The sequence below is a fragment of the Egretta garzetta genome, unplaced genomic scaffold (genome assembly GCF_000687185.1).
Source record: "Egretta garzetta isolate BGI_Z169 unplaced genomic scaffold, ASM68718v1 scaffold297, whole genome shotgun sequence".
Taxonomy (NCBI): Eukaryota; Metazoa; Chordata; class Aves; order Pelecaniformes; family Ardeidae; genus Egretta; species Egretta garzetta.
The window spans coordinates 2392440-2412334 of record NW_009260410.1 but is presented as its reverse complement, the minus strand read 5'-3'; the positions used below and the strand labels follow the sequence as shown (position 1 = coordinate 2412334).

General features: G+C 39.5%; 1 protein-coding gene across 2 annotated transcripts in view; it reads right to left on the bottom strand.

Annotated features, from left to right (window-relative positions):
• Positions 1–19895, bottom strand: part of ANKRD44 (ankyrin repeat domain 44) — a 77941-nt gene that overhangs the window by 15548 nt on the left and 42498 nt on the right. For both annotated transcript variants that reach the window (XM_035899062.1, XM_035899061.1), the window contains exons 14-17: positions 19518–19601; positions 18402–18513; positions 6043–6114; positions 2306–2507 (exon numbers count right to left, since the gene is read on the bottom strand). In XM_035899062.1, coding sequence (XP_035754955.1) covers positions 2306–2507; positions 6043–6114; positions 18402–18513; positions 19518–19601 — 470 coding nt within the window. The remainder of the gene's footprint in view (positions 1–2305; positions 2508–6042; positions 6115–18401; positions 18514–19517; positions 19602–19895) is intronic.

The window sequence follows — 19895 nt, the reverse complement described above, 5'->3', positions numbered from 1 at the left end:
CTGCCACTCAAGGGATTAATACAGCAAGAATTCTGTTTGATTTCTCAAAATATGGCAATTTACCTCTTGCACTTGCACTGCAAATAAAAAATGCTGGATACCACAGTGGCACGATGCAGTTTCCAATAGGTGGCATCATTCTTTGCTAAAACACTCCTAAATAAAATGTACTGTTATGAAACAGCATAATAAAAATCATCAGATTGCAAGTGGCTTTTCATAATAGCTGGAGATAGAAGCTTTATTCCAGAGCTAATTTCCACAGAACTCTGCATAGCTCTTGATCTAAACGTTGTCTTAATGGATATTTACCCAAAGTGCACTTATCTCCCATTTTAAAGCCTCCAAATTCAAGACAGTGATAAATTTCCTTTACTAAGAGTTCAAACATTCAGTCTGTCCGTGCAGTATTTTCCCTTCTTAAGGTACATGTTTTCTTTAGTGTCTCATTCCTGTGGGTATGGCTTTCTTGCTTCTTACCTTTTTTCTTCCTCCCCCCTTTTTAAAATACACACCTAACTGATACTGCTTCACTCTAGATTTAAAGAACATGTTGCTTACACCCCTGGAAGACTTTTTTTGATCTTTTAAAATTTAATTTTTTTTTTCTAAAGCAAAATAATATCACAGACAGGAATCTTCCTCCTGGTTTTACATGGAAGGCACTCATACTACAGTGATGGGTGCAATTAAAAAAGAAATTAAAATAGGGAAAAAACTTCACCATCAGAATTTGTATGACGGTAAGAAATGCGCGTATTAAAATAACACCTTCTGTTCAACAAATCTACTCAATTCTATTCAACAAATCCATCTTTTAAGTCAGAGCTGCTAACAGAAATATGGCTTTGTTACCATTTACTTTTCTGAGTATTGCAGAATCCTTACAATTCAGCTGTGACGACAAGAAACCTATGTCACTGTAACTGAATTTTCAAATAAATACAAAATCATTGCTATAGTGATGATGTACCAGACAAAGTCACACCTTGTTTATCATTAGACCCCAAGCTATGTTTGAAGTCACTATAGCAAAGTTCTTGACCAACACAGCTCCAGTTTTGTGATGGCACTGACCTTGATTTCAATTAATTAAACCAACAGTTTTAACAGGGTGAGGATCAGCTGGGTTTACTATTTTGTGTTTTTATCAAAAACAACTAAAAACCCCTCTCACTGAATTCTGGTCTCAAACTTCTGACATGTAAGCACTGGTGGCACATCTCTATATCATTAGTTTATTGTGGGGAGTAATGTACTCAGATGTGATGCAAAAATTAAGAAGGCAGAATCCATTTTTTTTGTATGCTGTGAAGACCTATTATGCACATTTTCTTCAGTACTGCAACAAAACTGGTTATAGTCTATTTGACTTTATGCTTCCAGGCTGCATTTACATGATCACACACAGAGAACAAAGTGGTATTAGAGGCTGTATATGCATTTTAATCTAAGCAAAATTAAAAGATAAACAGAAAGACAATTAAGTCTGGCCCTGAAAGTAATTGTTATCCAATGAAGTATTAATTTTATTTCCCACTAGAGGTCACTGCTATGCTGCACTGAGCCCCCTCGATGATCAGCCAGAGGGGCAACATTCCCTTTGGTACCCCCGCGTATTTATCTGTCGGGTACATATTAAATAATAACCTTTAAATAAATGGCAAATTCCACATTTTCCAGCCAATTATGCACATTGTATAATTAACACTCAACACATGAGGAATGGAGCAGACTCCCAGCAACAGCAAGTTCACAAGCTAGCTCAGGAGGATGATAACATCTGAAAGGGGGTGAATTTCTGTAGTGTTGCCCCTGCAAAAGGTTGAAAGTTCTGAACACCAGGGTAATTTAATCACCAAGGAGAGCCTACTTGTATTTTCAGCCTTTCTTCCTTAGGAGAAGCAGTGAGGTAAGTATTCTCTCTTCCCCTGAATTTTTGGCCAAGGAACCATTAAGAGAAGGTGTCACAGGGGAAACATCACACACCTTAAAGAGTAGGTGGTAATAGATAGGTAAAGTAAAGTAGAGGCAAGCAGGTAAGGGCTGAACAGTAGTGGTGTGGGAAAATGTGGAATTCTGTGTGAGGGAGGACTGAACCACTGGGACAAAGGAAAAAAGACCAAGGAAATGAAAGATAAGAGTTAACTGTAGGACCTCAGCAAACAAGCAGCAGTCCCCAGTACAAGTCAAAATCTCCTTCTTCCGTTTAGAAGAAATGTGCATAGGGATAGTAGGTAGGTAAAGGTAACTGCTTCTGTGCTGTAGCATTTATACTACAAGCGTAACATAAGAATACACTCACCTGAGGCATGGAGGGGGGTCCTTTTGGTGACATTGTCTTTTACAGTGACAGAAGCACCCTGGCTGATGAGAGCTTCCACGCACTCTGCGTGTCCTTTAAACGCAGCCAGGTCCAAAGCAGTACGTCCCTTCTCGTCCTTAATATCCAGATCTACTAGAGATTGGAGAAGTACCTCCAAGGCTTGATGATGACCGTTATAGGCCTAGAAATATTAAATGAGTCATGTAAAGAATGCAACTCTTGTCTTTGGAAGACTTTCACATAAAATGTGAGTAAAATCCATCATTGTCACAGTCTCCTAAAACACAGTAGAAATGACACTGTTTTCTTGGTTCCTTACAACTCTCTCTCCAACTTGAAAGGACTTTCCCCAATTACACTGTAGCCAAGAAACTAAAAAATTCCTAGTGTTTAGGGACCGAAATTCTGATTGTTCTAAAACAACCCAAGGTGAGGAATTTCAGGCAATAATTTGCCAGTTCAGCAGAGACAAAAAACCAGTTAGTTTTTCACATTCTACAGTATCTTTCAGGAAACGTTTGCTTCACCAACTAGTGATTCATTCACTAGTGATGCTGGGTCAGAGGTCGCATGGTTTATCACCTAACTGAGTGCTAAATTCAACACATCTGCTGGTCTCCAGGTAAAGAAAGCAATTCTCAAACCAGATTTTTATGCAAATACAAACACAAACTTGACCTGCTGTTTATAGCTGCTGCTTCGTGTAGTATTCCTGCCAGTAGGATCATTTGGTAAAACAACTACAGTGGACAAGTAGATGCACTTCCAGACCTACAGCCACGTTTGGGCCAACAGCAGAAACTCAGATGACATTGCAAAAACCCAGCGGATAGCCCCAGAAACTGGAAACATTTCATTCAGCTTTGTAGGAGCTGCCCTATTCTCCTTACTGTCAGACTCAGGGAACATCCTTTTATTTATACATGAATGTATCATTAGTATTATCAGCACTGAAACAATTAATGAAAACAGTAGAGGAATGCAAACATGAAGGAACCAAAGAGCCACTGAATTTCAAGGTTAAGCAGCGGTTGCAGCAGCTTGCTCCTATTGACCGCTGTCAAAAGTTCAAACAAACAGGACAATGCAGGGAACAAACAGTTGTTTCCCTGTTAAACTGAGATGACTACTTAAGGAAAGCAAAAGCAAAAGCAGAAAAAGAAAAGCAAAGGGAGATTAGGGCACAGGAAACCCGTAACTCAGAAAATACTCTGACACAGTTGTCAGCTTTTCTTCTTCATGACAATTTTACTTAGAAAACAACTAGCAACAACCTGATCTTTGACACAATATGAGGTATCTGTCTTGAAGGTGCCATGCAGACTGTATAGACCATCCTCTCCTTGAAAGGATAATAAAGTTGACTTTTTCGTCCTCTTGGTTTGCCTTGTGAAGTCATTTACTCAACCATCACCATAATCAACCATAGCCTCAGGTCAGTATTTTGTTGGCTGCTAGTCCACCCCTTCTTTCTAAATCCTATTTCCATTCTAGGGTCAAATGTCTGTAAGCAGAGGCCTTTGCCACTGCACCACATCAGCCGTTTGAAAGGACTTTTGGAATAGGTTGCTGCCTTTCCGGATCCATGTGTGGAGACATTCGTGTGGACACTGCTAGACCTGGGGAAGGATGACCACAGGCATCCCAATACATGGAGGAGTTCAAAACAAATGTCAGAGACACTCCTGGATAGCTGCAATTGAACTGTGAAACAGTGATGGTTTATGTAGCCTTTTTTATTTTTAAACTGTGGTTTTGGGGTGTCTCAGGTGTATGAACTGCTGTTAAGCAGCAACAGATACAAGAGAGCCACTGGCAGTGTTCTTGCATGGGTTCTGCCCAAGAGGGACCAGAGAGGAAATGGGTTTGCTGTCTGGCCAGCTGTAGGGCAAGCCCCTTCCCAGCACAGAAATTTGTGTTGGTGATGGTGCAGGCTGGAACTCCTCTTTAGGCTTGGGAGTGACACTCTCCTTCCAGCAGTCTTCAAATTGAAAAAAAAAAAAAAAAAGGGCAGAAGAGTTCAGTGACAAACTCAGTCTTTTAACCCAATTGTTTTGGCTCTTGTTCCCTCAGATTACACATGAATAATTCAAATGTCAGCTCAGAGATGTTCTGGTGTCCTGGTTTCGGCTGGGACAGAATTAATTTTCTTCCTAGTAGCTGGTATAGTGCTGTGGTTTGGATTTAGTACTAGAAGAATGTTGATAACACCCTGATGGTTTAGTTGTTGCTGGGTAGTGCTTAGACTGGCCAAGGACTTCTCAGCTCTCAGCTCTGCCAGGTACACAAGAAGCTGGGAGGGGACACAGCCAGGACAGCTGACCCAAATGGACCAAAGGGGTATTGCAGACCATACAACGTCATGCTCAGTATATAAGCTGGGGGAAGAAGGAGGAAGGGGGGTACATTTGGAGTGATGGTGTCTGTCTTCCCAAGTAACTGTTATGCGTGATGGAGCCCTGCTTTCCTGGGCATGGCTGAACCCCTGTCTGCCCATGGGAAGTGGTGAATGAATTCCTTGCTTTGCTTTGCTTGCACGTGCGGCTTTTGCTTTCCCTGTTAAACTGTCTTTATCTCAACCCACAAGTTTCCTCACTTTTACTCTTCCAATTCTCTCCCCTGTCCCATTGTGGGGGGAGTGGGCGAGCAGCTGTGTGGTGCTGAGTTGCCAGCGGGGGTTAAACCACGACATCTGGCTGACTGGAAAACAAAGATATGATCGCTACAGAATTAAAACTTGCCCCCATTTTCGAGTAAGCAAGTTGCTTCCCTTTCAAGAGGAGGTCAACTTCACGGTGAGGTTGGATATTCAGTGAAGAGCCAGTCTGTGAAAGACATATGAGGAGAGGCTGGCAGAGCTGGGACTGTTCAGCCTCAAAAAAAAAAAAGGTGCTCAGGGGGGTCTTACCAATGTGTATAAACACCTGATGAGGGAGCAAAGAAGACAGAGCCAGACTCTTATCAGGGTTGCCAGGTGACAAGACAAGAGGCAATGGGCCCAAACTTAAACACAGGAAATTCCATTTAATGCAAAAAAAAAAAAAAAAAAAAAGGAATTACTGTGATGAAGGTCAGACATTGGAATAGATTGCCTGGAGGCTGTGAACTTGGAGATATTAAAAATGTGATGGGGCATGGCCTTGAGGAAACCTGCTCTAGCTGACTCTGCTTTTAACACAGAGGTGGGACTACCTGATCTCCAGAGGTCCATGTCAACCTCAGCTACTCTTGTGATTCTGTACATGAAAACTGGGAAGAGGAACCATGAATCTTGAGCTCTCGGGAAAGGAGAGCTGTTGTGATCTCTGAGGCCACATGTGCTGGATCCCCTTTTGATAGCACAGTTTCTGTGGCACGCTCCCAGGGCACTGCTGGGGTTTAAGCATGCTTTCCCACACCTTGCTGTGTACCAGACAGTTTTTTGCACCTGCACATCTCCAGGAGCTCCAGCCCCAAATTTATAAACTAGTTATAAATAAAAGTTGCAACTTTCCATTTAATTCCACTTCAGTGTCTGAGTGTTAGAGTCAATAAGAACCAAGAGCTTCAACTGTCATAAACTTAATTAACAATTCCAGCCCAGAGCCTCTTTTTGTTGCATCTAGGCCTACATCCCTTCCCAGCTTTTTCAAAACAAACCTATGATTAAACCTGCTTCAAAGACAGAGATTATTCTAGGAGATAATTATCAAACATTTTACACATCTCATACTTACAGCTAAATGCAAAGGACTTTTCGTAGCTGCAGAATCAGATTCCTCAAACATATTGTTGGTTTTTTCCAGAAGCTAAAAATAAAAAATAAAAAAATAGACAGTCTTAAAACATCTTTGTAAGAGACAGGGTAAGTTCTCATGGACTATAAATCAGCAGAAAAAGATATATTTTGTCCTCAGATGTCCGCAGTGAGTATTGAAGGACTGTGAGGAATAAATACTTCACAACCTTTTCTGTATTTTCAAGTTTTTCCCCACAGGGTAAAATTATTAAACTAGATTAAAAGCTTGTTATAAACATCCTTACCCTGATTAATTAGTTTCCCTGAAATCATAGGGCCTGCTTGGGTGAGAAAGGAGCCGTCAAAAGGAAGGATTTGTGGAACAGAGCCCTCAGTAAGTTTACATTGGAAAAAGCGCAGTTTCGTGATTACACAGGTAATGCATATGCAAGCCATGTCAGATACAGCGTTTCAGATAATTCTGACACATAATTAGCACTGGGAATAATTATAACTGAGCTGTGAGTCATTCACAGTCATTTTTATAATTTGTCACAGTAGAACCTGCTGCTATAACAGTCTTCCAAAACACAATACATCCTTGAACTCTTACAAACATCTAATAACATGCATCGTACTTTTCTATGATCCTCTTCATTTCAAGGGATCCCAAAGCATTTTAAGGCTTAACAAGCAGAGCATTTCTGTCCATCTAGAAGGAGGAACTATGGATTAGCACCACTCCACAATAGCACGTGAACCCTGACAACTTATCCAGTTGAGGCTGCAAAGAAAATCATATACAGTATTGACGACAATATTGAGAATTCAACATTTGTTGAGTAGCACTGCTCATAAGTGTGGCCTTTTACTTAATAACTACTCAAAGAATTAGTCTCCAAATACCTTTGTGACTAGAAATCAGCATTTTACAGAAAATTCGTAATAGGAGATTGTAAAAAGGAAAGAAAAGGATGATGGTTAACTACAACTGACTTGTAATGTTTCTAAGGTTACAAGCCAATTTTTCACACAGGCTTTTTGAGGGTTTTTTTGACAGAATTAACTAAAAGACTGCAAGAGGAAAAGAGGAAAGGAAGTTTTTGTGACAATATGGACAATTCTAGGGTATGACACCATGGAAGACCCTCCAAAAAGCCAGTGAAAGCCTATGGTAGGCACAGAATTTACCTGCCTACGCTGCAAGATGATGGCATATCCTAAACTCTGAGGTATGCTTGAATTTTCAGTGTAACAAATTAGTCTTTAATAGACCTACATCAAGGCCAAATTTATCCAAAAATCAAACTGGAATACAAGCTAGTATTAATAATTTATAAAATGTCACAAATCTCTTATTACAAGGACACTGATTTGAATCCTATGGAAAAGCTAGAAAATTAAGCAGTAATTTTGTTTGTTTGTATATTTTGTGCCTAGTAAAATGTCAGGACTGGGAAAAGAAGTGCGTGTTGATCCAAATAGGACTCCTAAGCAAGTGGGTATGTGTATTAACAGGTAATACAGATTTTAACACATCCCTGCAGCTAAGGAAAAAACATCAAGTCCCACACCAGTTTTTCAGTAGGTTTGAGGCAGGGTTAGAAAACACATTTGGTCTTACCACGTGGAACCACCTCCAGTTTAAAATACTGTTCTTCTCTTATATAAGATAGCTATAAACAGGATGAAGCAGCAGCACCTCTGAACACATGAATACATTCCGATTTTCTCTAGTGAGTAAACAAACTAAAAAAAACCCACCAAACCAACGCAAGCACTAAGCCTGTTCCTCTGCCTGCCTAATCCTGGCCTTTACCCTGAGTCTGTGAAGCCAGCATAGCAGACTAATTTAATCACTTTTAATTACATTTATTATCATCTATTGAAACTCCAGAATCAAAATCTTAACATAGAAATACTTTCCTTAACCTGTCAGAAGGCTCCAAAAGTCTCCTGGAACAAGGTAGGTAATTGTCTTTTGACAAAATTAAGGCTCTAAAGGAATACATTGTGGGATTGGAGAGGCCCTCACAAAAGGCAACTCCAGGGCTTAGAGTTAAAGCAGCTTAGGTTGATGCAGACTAGGCTTAATGAGCTTATTACTCATAAGGCTGAATGTCTCCATCATAAAGTCAAGCGCAAACAAGAATTTGATGGTAAACCTGGTAGCTCTCAGACACATCACCAGACAGTGCAAGAAGAGAAATTATAAAGGAGAGCAAGAAGAGGAAGATTAAAGACGCAGTACTAATAATTTTTTTAGCATGCCTTGTTAAGCACCGCTTTGTAACGATTAAAAGTAAGTCATCTGAAGGATTAAACATCATGCTCAAAGAGACAAAAAGGACCAGGTCCAAGTTACCAAGCAAATTCTCCAGTTTCACCAGTGTTTCTATAGTTCTAAGAATGCATTTATAGTAAATTACATACACTTATTGTAAGAACACATAAAACAGTGTGTCCTTGGGGAGCTCTAGCTCCAATAATGCTTCCATCTCATACCTGTAAGAAGCTATCCACAGATGCATCTTTTTAAAAAAGGTGAATGTATTGCTCAGAACCATTTGCCCTGACAGCCGTGGAAGCTTAAATCCACAGACCCTGCAGAGCAATCCAAGCGTGTCTGCTGCACGGCAACACACACCTGCCTGCTAGAAGCTGGCCAGTGCATTTCCCTGAAGACAGACAAATAGGCATGAATTAATAACTTTATGGTTACTGGTGGCTGACTGGAGAATGTCCCAGCATATCTAATTTCTAATTTCTTGTGCCATTGAAAGTATGCCTTTTAGCTGATTACATTTCTACATACTGATTGTCTGCATGTCAGAACTGTGCAGGGACACTGCAAATGAAATGGGTGGGCACGGGTTCTCTCCGGTTAGGTTATAACCTTTTAAAAGGTAAGGATACCCTTACTTCTCTTTGTGCCTCTTGGAAATTCCCAGCACAACCCCTCCGCTTCCCATAACAACGCTATTTAATACCGTATGTAATCATTTTGTGAAGTCTTTTTTCACACACAGAAGCAGGAACTCAAATGCTTTGGGAGTGAGATGCAAAGTAAGATAAAACATGTCAATTATTCAGTTCTATTGTTACCAACTAATAGCACTACAAGGCTGCTATTGGAAACTGTCTTCTCTCCCCCAGCTCTGTATGATGATTAATAACATTTACAGTTCTCACAACTTTATTTTATTTGCATGGTAAAGGTATTTACAGACATAAGAGGCTTTACTGCTTGATTTTATTCTGTGGTTATAATAAAGGATTACATGGGAGGATACAGTATGAGGGGTTCCCCCCCCCCCCCCCTCTTACTTTTTTTTTTTTTTTTTTTTTTCTTTTTTTTTGAGTCAGATGTGCCAGTGAATGAGTCAGGGTAGTTCTTATGATTCTCCTTATAGATCGTAATTTAGTCTAAAATTCAGCTCTGGTTAAAAAAAAAAAAAAAGCTTCATGGAGCATCTCAGTAATTTAGAATTACCATTAGGCAGAAAAGGAGATAATACTTTCATCATGCATAAAAGGTTTAATCTACGCTTTTAAAAGGAAGATGTCAGAAGCAACTTCTAACCACAGACAACGGAATGATGGGTGCTATCTCAAATCCTAAAAGAGAACAGAACACCTGATTCTGTACAAGCTGTCACGCACCCACACCTCTAGGCACAGTCACTGAAGCGTGCTACTGGCAGTTGTGTCAGAGGTTTGATCCAAGTACCACTGAAGTCAAAGCGAGTTTTCCTTGAGATTTTTCCTATTTTAGTAAGGCAATTTCTGCATTCCAAGACACATACTTCCAGCACTGTTAATGAACTTCTTGGGTTTGGTGCTATTAATACCAGTTATAAAATGGCAAAACATTAGATTACATGTGTATAATCTACAAATGGCCTTTAGTCTGAAAGCTTATTAAGCAAACAGCGTTCAGAAATTTTCACACATGCTAAGAGCTGATCAAAAGGCAATTAAGACAAAAGAAAGAGTGGAACATTACTCCTCTGCAATAATGACATAGCCATGTAGCTTATCACTTACAAGGTCATTCAGAAGTGGCAATTAGTAACAATTTTTAATGTCACTTTCAGAACTGAATAAAAATGTATCAGCCAGGATGTCACTTTGAGTCTCATCTTTCCTGATAAACTGCAATAGATAATTGCCTCTACTGGGGGAAAACATAACAGCATCAGCTTCTTTTAAATAAAGGTTTTTCCTGCAAGCAGCAAGCACAAGATTAAAGACTCTCATCAGTTGTTTCAGATGAGATAGAAAAGAGTAATAGAATTAACCTCTGTACTACTTTATACCAGGGAAGCACATTTTTAAATCACAGAATTATTCTTGACTGAATAATTCAAAGGTGAAGTGGTACAAACATATCCTCAGGGGGGACAAGCAATCTGATAAGCTCTCTCCATATCTGTAAATTGGTTAAAACCAATACACATCCTCAACCCGGTGTCTGATATGTTTTCCTAAAATCTGGCTTTAAAAATTAGATTAATCAGTGTTTACATCAATTTCACTCATGTGCATAGATTATGGGTGAAGTGAAAATAACATAAGCAAGAAGTTTTGCAAGAGCTTAGGTAGACTGAATCTGAAGAAATTTATCAGTAGTTCCATGCAACTTTTCCAGTACAAAGCTTAAATACCCAATACCCTGTCAGAACAGTCACCACCGTGCAAACAGGACACTTACCTGGCATATAAGAGAACAACATTCAAGTCTTTAAACATATCTAAACCTCAAAATTCAAGCAGACCTCCAGGCCACTGGCTGTTCTCACATGGGACACTAATCTTCTGTTGAAGCTCTTCCACTTCATGCAAAATAATTTCGTATTAAGTCATATGAGTGCCATACTCAGTGGGTTATACAGGAGATTCTCACCCAATGAGTATTTATACGAAGCAGGACAGCTCCAAACGAGAGCGAGAGATCCTACCCAGTATCAGCCAGCATAACATGGTGGTCACTTCCTGGGATGAGGAAGTCCAAGTTCTTTGTCAGTCAGGGCAGAGATGTGAACCTGGAACTTTCGCACTAGAAACATGTATCTCATGTTTCTTTCTGGCCAGAAGTGCTACCTCAGAGGTTCTGTAAAGCCTCATACTTTGGCTTACGGACCATCTTACCCAGTGGAAGTTTTGCAAAATTTCATACACTTGTGTAAAAGATATAGGAAGGCTTTTTATTTAGAGAAATTATTAGCCTTAAAAAATTTCCTCTTTAACCAGAAAATTTGTGCACTGGTGAAATACAGTGAGAGTCAATTTTAAAAACGTGCATCTCAATGGTATTTTCACTACTCTCCTCTCATTTGTGCCTCTACTGTGAAATACACACAGTGCTTTTCAAATTCAGACTCACTTGAAGATGTGTAATTTACATTTCTTCTCTGAACCACTCTGAAATTGGCCACAAACTTCCGGAAAACAGGCAAACGTTGGTTCCATTTCACATTACCAAATGCGAAGTTACTTTAACATCCAGAAAAGTGTCATGCCAGTCAGGTACGTGCACTTGACTCACAGCTCCTAAGACTGACTGAGGAAAAGCAACAGACTTTCTAGCAAAGCTTGAGCCTGTAAGCAACACCAAGAAGTAAATCCAATGGAAATGAAAGCAGCACACATGCAGTGGCTTGAAGTACATGGCATGCTACTTAAGAGTTATGATTCTTCTTCTTCAGGCTTCATCAGAGTGAATACAAGGATTTGCAAAATACTATAGGAAGTTTAAATAAAAATGAAAATACACGACATGCAATCTTTTTTCATTTACTCACTATATCCAATGGAGTTTTGCTTCCAATCTAATTAAAAATGTCAATTAGAATAATTAAAGACATAAATATTCAAGTAAACTGGTAATCTGCAAGTGTTTCTCAGGTTTTTGTTTTGTTTTGTTTTCCCTGGAGAATAAACTGCATTGCAACCGCTGCATGAACAGAATCATAAAGCAAGACCTGATCCTGCATGCACCCATCTCTACACCGCCCACCCGTGGATTAAATACTCCCGAAACAATGGGACTACTGCCTACTGTCAGGCAGTCACTGTGAATAGACAGCAGTTGCATTAACTTCATAAGGGAGGAGAGGAAAGAGGAAAATAATGTTCAATGAGAATGTTTAAGATCAATCTACTCAGCTGACAAAATACAGATATACAGACACAAAATACACACACTGTGGGAGCCTTTGCCTAATGAAGTTAGATTGCTTTGTAAACCTACAAATATCAATAAACCAGAGATGGTTTCTTTTTGAAAGTCTGCTCATGCAAGCAAATGTCTTGCCTTTTATAAATAAGCCTGATTACACCCCCAACATCCCAGCGCCCACAGCTCTTTCTGAGCTATACAGTCTAATGCAATGCCATATGCCATGATCAAACGCCCTTTTTATTGGATTCAGTAGATTTGAGGGAGTCAGATATTCTTCACACATTTACATTTAAACACCACACACAGATACACACTCACAGACAGGTATTTAAGGCAACGGCAAGAAGTCCACGATCTCTTTCCAAACTGAAGGAAAAACATCTCCTGCAGTTCTGCAATGACCTTGTTATTCTCTGTCAGAAGACAGCAGATGTAAGTGCCTTGCTTCTCCACCCCAGGAAAATAAAAATATAAACGAAAAAAAGACAAAATCTGTCAGAGAGACAGAAAATAAACCTCAGAGATGCTAGGCAATACTCCTACCCTACAAGCCAAAGTGCCAGCAGGGTGTCAAATAAAATGGTAAATTCCTGCACTCATGGAGTTCACAAGCAGCATTAGCTTTCTAGAAAACATTTTTAGGATCAAAATTCTCTAGTTTCCAAAACATAAAATCTAAGCCAAAATATAATGGTATATCTAGCATATACAGTCTCCTATTGATCATTTACAGTGGGTACATATTGCACTAATGCTGACATCACAACTTAAGCAATGGAATCAATCTACCGTTACCTGGGTGATTCTAGGACTGACAGACAAATCAGGTTTATTAAAGTTATTTTCAAGCATTAAGTTCCTAAGTTCTTTTCCTTTTCAGAGTCACTCAAGTTAATGACTTTTAGCTTCCTCCACTGATAAAGGAGCTTCCACATGGGAAAAGCTCTCATAGACATAGGTATGAAGTTCATTCACCACAGGGAATACTATCATCACTGGTTTCTGACAAAACGCGCCGTTTAAGAAAGAAGGTGTGGTCACGGAGATGGACAGGCATTCACAAAGTAGAAAACCCAGAACATATCCTCTGAATGAAGAGATTCAGGCCAGGAGGTGGCCCACAGGCAGGTGCTGGAAGAGCATCCAAGCCAGATCCCCATGCGGCAAAAGGCTTTGTAACATCTATCCCAACCACATTTGTGATTCATTTGTCACTAATAACCAGAGTCCTGCTCTCAGACGGATGAATGAGCAAATTCTTGTTGATAAGAGACATATCTAATTAGTAGCAGCCACACTGAAGATTTATAAGGTCTGTGATTTCAATTTTTCCCTGGGTTAAGGAACCAAGTGTTTGAAGGCACGGCTTAACTATTTTCCAGTGGTAACAGCAGGGTCTAATAAAAAGCGATTTCTTTCTCTTCAAACCCAGCCTCTCCTTTCATGGCACAGCCAAGATAGCCTTCCGCTAGCGGGAAATGTCCCTCTGTCCCTTCTGCCTGACACATCCCGCTGTTTGGATCACCTTGTTTCAGGCAGGCAGGCAGACTGAGATTTGCCTTTTCTTTTGGACACGGTTTTCGGTTAAACCATGCTCTCCTCCCATCCTCAAATGAATTAGCCCCTGTGCGGATTCAATTTCTGTTAGCCAAAGAGTGAATTTCATTTGCTGATGGAGTAAAAAGAAGAGCAGATTAAAAGAAAAAATAACCATAAATTCTTACAGTCAGAGAAGAGGTTTCGCTACAGGAGGCAGATATTTAATGCTGTTTCCCCTACCACGGCACAAAAACCTATTTTTACGAGCACAAAGCACTTGACTGGCTCTCCAGATAGAATTTTAATGTGAAATAACAATTTAAATTTCATTCTTTTCAAGCCAATAAGGATTTTGTGATAAGAGATCATGTCAATGAAAAAAACCCACCATATTTTTCTTTTTTTCAAAGTAGTTTGGTGATGTGATCAGCTCTAAAATACCAGCTAGTGATTGTGATCGATATCACTGACTACCAAACACCAGAGAAACCAATCCCAATCTAAACAAATGTGAGGTTATTTTTAGAAGTAGGAAAGCAGATAGGAGTTTCAGTTGCTTGTAAGCACACATGCCCACCATCCAGCCTTTATGAATGGCTCCTTACAGATGGGGAAAGAATTCAAGAATCTGCTTCCACTCTTCTCTTTTTAGCAACATCACGTCATTCACTGCAGGGCCACTATCCCACTAATATCCCAGACAACCTAAAGGTCCTCCAGGAAAAAAGCTTCTGTCATTGAGCTCTGTGGTTGAACACACAAACACAGATTTTATTTGGTTGGGTCAAAGGATATGACCTTTTCACTCTTAATCCTTATTTCTCCTAATAGGTCTCCTCTCCCCACAAATAAATTCAGCTAAATTCCAGCCAAGGTGTTGGGCTCATAGTAAACACAGAAGTCAAAAAATGAAAGTATATTTTCGCAGATAAACCAGTCTTTCCTAAACTGTACTCAAATGTGTAAATATTTTGTAATGCTGAGAAGCTATGAAGCTTAAAGCACCGATAAGATCTCTCAGCGAAGGAAACTCCATTGGATACTGCATCTTCTTCAGGCTTTTTTATTAAAAGACCATTTATTTAGAAATAAGCTATTTTAAATATGTGTTATAAAAACCAGGGCAAGAGGGGAAGAAAAAAACTGATCTTACAAGGTCTTTTATAAACTTGACATATTCTGGAACACCGAAGTAGTTCCCTAACATTTTGCCGAAGTTTGGTATTGTGCATGTAGAGAAATACTAGCAACCATTACTCATAAACTCAAGCTCATTGTTGCACCCACTTTGCCTTAGTTTTTATCAGAATTAAAGCTTCACATTTTATATATACTTTTTCCTCTAACAGTTTTATGCCCGTAAAGAACTGTCTTATTCTAGGGAAGATAATTCCTAGATTTTTTTCATGTATGACCTACCAATAATAAACGAAAAATATCTACCCAAGGGATAAAACAGTAAAATAAGAGTTAATTTGGCACCGATAAATAATGTTGTTATTTCAGTAATCCTGCCTGAAAATCTGTTCTTCAGGACAGAAAGGATTGGAAATAGTTTAGAAGGAGTATTGCATATGTCTGAGTTCCTGTGATAAAAACTAGTGGTTTGAAGTTAGCACTTTTAAGAAAGACATCAATTTATCTCTGTTATTGCACGTGTGAAACGAAAATAAAAAATCTCCCTGTCTATCTACAGACATATTTACATTGGAATTAGGGCTGCTGGGCTCCCACTGTTCCTTGAGTAAGATCAACTAAAAATATTGTGAATCTTATTTTCCTTTTCATTAGCAGTGAAGACAAGAAAAACAACATTAAAAATATATTTCCAAGATACAGCAACAAAAGCAGCCAAGTACTCCTCAGACATAACCAGCACCTACTCTGCACACTAACCCACCGTGTCAACCTGCAGTCATTAACTGGAAACGGCAGCTGCCTCCACCATTATTGAGGAGAGCCCGGTGCAGCTCAGAAGACAAAAACGAGGCAAATAGCATTGCCAATTTTCTGGATCACCGTCAGTTCAGTTTTGAAAACTGATAAACAGAAGGCTTGAGGACTAAGGACTAAGATGGCAATTGAGGACTTACTGTTCTCTCTGCTGTGTGAAAAAGAAGGAGCCTCTAGATAAAAGTCATGCCTAGAAGCAGTTAAACCTTGGTGGATGCTTCATTCAACTAGGAATAACTACAGCAGTCAATGTACCATGGTTAATAGCTAGCAGAAATGAAGATCATGATTCATGATGAAGTCCTTGTCATAGGGCCGCCACAGAGAGCACAAACAACTGTGACCAAGCCACCAGTCAGCCTCATGAGACAGTGAGGCTCCTCTCCGTCTGCACCAGATGAATTCTTATTGCAGATTTTACACACAGCCTTCAAATAGCCATAGATACACCATAACTCTCAAAAACAATTTGACTGTATTACAGGATAGTGACGTCTACAGATGACACTACTTCATCAGATGAAGCACAGGAATCAACAATTGCCTTAACACCTCAGAGTCTCATGTTGGAGTACGTGAATAAATCTAGGCATGAGGATTATATCCATTTCATGCCCAGGGCACAATTACCTTTCAGCTACTCCAGACTTTGGTCCTGACCCTTTTGGCATCCTGAATCCAAGCAATGCAAAAAAATCAGTGTAAAGGTGTATCAATCAGTTAGTCGCTGTTATCAAATATACAGTTATTAAACTCAGGACTTGGTAACTCACTAGAGCTAAGGAACAACTGTTCACATGAACAAAACAGAATCACAGTGAGTGCAAAGTTGACAACTCCTGGTCCTACTGTTGATCGAGCACAAATGCTTTCTGGTACATTTAGCTTTTGTATTCAAGAGAGAAAATGAGATGCCTGTCAACCTCTGAACAAATCCTGATCCCTCAAATGTGACTGACATGGAAAAACATTGAATTTCTCTGTCCAAATATAGAACACTTGCTGCACAGCTGCCTCTAGCCCACATTTTGCATTTCACCCTCCAATATTAAAAGAAAACCCAACACCTCTGATATACGCTGCATTTCCAGCTCTTCCTTTTGTCTGGCAAGCCCAAGCAACACGGGGGTTCGATAGCAGGTCATTGTCTGCAACCGATATGTTGCCAGAAAACGTGCACAGCAACAAGCAAAAGAAAAGAGAGGGGACCTTGCTCTGTGCCTGTTCCACAGCTCGCAGCACACAGGATATGAAGTCTGAAAGAGAACTCCCCAGTGAATTCCCCATCTTTGCTCATGCAAGGCATGCACAAATCTGGTGGTAAGACACAGGTAAGGTTGCCATACACATTGCTGCGGCCATACAAGCATAGGCTTGTATGCAGGACAGAGGAGGCTGCTCTGTATATATACCCTACAAATGCCAGAACATTTGCTATTGTTCCAAATGGGCAGCAGGCTCAGCAGAAGACCCCTCCATCCCCATGGGCAGGGTCATGAGAGACCAGCTCTAGGAATAGACTCTAAACACGGGAAGCTCAGACTCGCTGCCACAAGCAACAAAGGAGCCATGATATTTTAAGTGTCCTAAATATACATGCTTGCAGGTGGGAGCTAAAAAGGCTTAACATCCCACCTGAGATTCTGACCCAGGACTGCCCTGGTGTAATTACAGGTTGAGGTTTCCTAGCTGTTGTGACCCTGATGTAGGTCAGCTGCAATATTTTTCCTGTGGTGGCAGTAACTGACAGCACTGGTAAATGTGGTGTGAAAGCAGCATGTGCTGTGCAGAGCTCCTTTTCAATAATTAAGTACTTCAACAAAGAACAAAAGAACCAAACAACATAAAACACTAAACAGCACACAGTGTTCTTACTAAAGCATGATTATCTATACAATTTTCTAATCAGAGCTTTTTTAAAAAAGCAATTAAAGCCTATTTATATGTGACACTAATTTTGGATAACCCTATATATCAAGCAGTTCAGTTAACACGCATCTTCACAACTCTTATTTCTTACAAGTCATAAACTTCTATAAATCCATACTATACATCTCCCAAATCCAATTTTTGGCAAAGAAGTTTTGGCTTGTTATGAGATGCAATTTCTAATCATTCAGGTCCAGGATATTAAAAAACAACAAAAAAAAGCCAGGTACATTGTAGACAAGATTAATCTTGATGATGGTAACTTTATCAATGCTGCTAGCATTTCACCAGAAGCAAAAAGGCACTGCAAGTACGCAGCTGACAAAAGCTATTTACACTCTGTTTGCAAGTCAGATAACATGCCAGCTGCAGAGGGAGCATACACTGTCTTGCACGGGGAACTATCCCTTACTACTGGCACATACACATACACAGAGAATATTTTGATCACAGGTAAAAATAATTTGAGCACACATAAAACTCTACTCAAAGACAACATTTAAGCACCAGCTTGTTGAACAAGGACGGGATTATCAAGATTAACATATTTTTAAGATACATCTGGTTGCATATATTTGAGTTTACTGCACCATATTGCAGGTTTTCACAGATTTGTGAATATCCAAAGAACTCCAACAGTAACCATCAGGGGAGTTCATAACACTAGCATATAGACGCACACACCCACCCTCACACACACATATATATATATATTAGCAGATAAGAGACTTTTGAACTGTCTGAGCACTCACCAGTTCCAAACACTGCCGGTGCCCATATGCAGCAGCGTAATGCACAGTGTTGTACCCCTCTTTGTCTTGAATGGATGGATTGGCATCATTTTGTAGAAGGAACTCTAGACACCTGTGGACAATTCACTCATTTAAATGAGAGTTTACAATATTTAACAGACTCGACCCTCACTGCAACTAGGAGTGGCATGGAAATCTGGCAGTTAATTCTGTATTTCTAGCAGCACCTTACATCACTTACAAGTTTCCCTCTTTTCACCAATAGCTCCCCACATTCACCATTTTTTAGAACAGGAAATACCCGTTCATCTTTGAAGATCTTCATAAAAAACAATCTTCAACCCAACCTTTGTGGCTACTATAAATTACAAAATTATTTTCTATTACAAAGCCTGAAAGGAAACTACACAACTCTGTAACATGATGTAAACAGCCCAGATTTGCTACTACTGTACGTAAAAACGTAGATCAAACCATTGACCTACAAACATGCACTATGGCAAGCTGAAAAATGAAGACTTAACTGAGTTGATTGCCTGGCATGTACATACATAAATATATCTTCTTCTTTGTTGGCTTTTTTAAAATCATGTGTTTTTTCAAAAGATCCCTTATGCTCATTATAGCTCCTGCCACTTTTTCTTATACCATCAAGAAATCATCATTTTGTTATTAGTACTTTCTTCCATAGCTTCTAATTTGTAGTGAATATAAGACCATCATATGAAAAATGGGATTTTAAAACACATAAAATCATTAAGCAGCTAGATGAAAATATCACTCCAAGTAAATACATTGAGGAAGCCATTGGCTACTTCTTTTTGCAACATACACACTCAATGCTAAGTATTAAAATAAGTCAGTGCATGATACTAAAGAATTATGAAGTAGTACATTTTCAATTAAGAAACAGCAACAAGCACAGAGACAGAAACATTAGGGAATATGTGCACAGAGAAGAGCATGGAGCTTTTTTTCTTTAGGTGAGCCCTCATTAAAGCCAAGCATTGTGTTGAGCAGAGCAATGAATGAGCAAAAGCAGAGTGTAAACTGCAGCCCAAAGCAGTGGCATTCTCCAGAAATGGAGTCTAACAGCTTTACTGACACCAAACTTACAATGCAGCTTCTTTTTCCTTCATCTCACTGGCTCTTTCAAGTTCTTCAGCATTTTCAGGGGAGTTACCTAAAATATTCTTTCTTCTTAGCACAGAGGACAGAAAAATGCAACTTATTTTCAAAATATCATACCAGTGATTTTGATGCAGTCTGCCACCCATCCCCAATCTCCTCTTCGAGGAGCTGACCTCCTCCAGCCAGCAATAAGAATTATACAAGTTAAATGAGTGTCCTGCATGAGTCTGCAGCTAGTAAGTTTTGCAAGCTATGGAGACGACTACAAAATGGTAGCTTATTGTCCCGCAAGTCAATGCCAGGAAAAAAAAAAAAAAAACCAAAAAAACAGAAAATTCTGTTTTTTATCAGAAAAAATTTGAT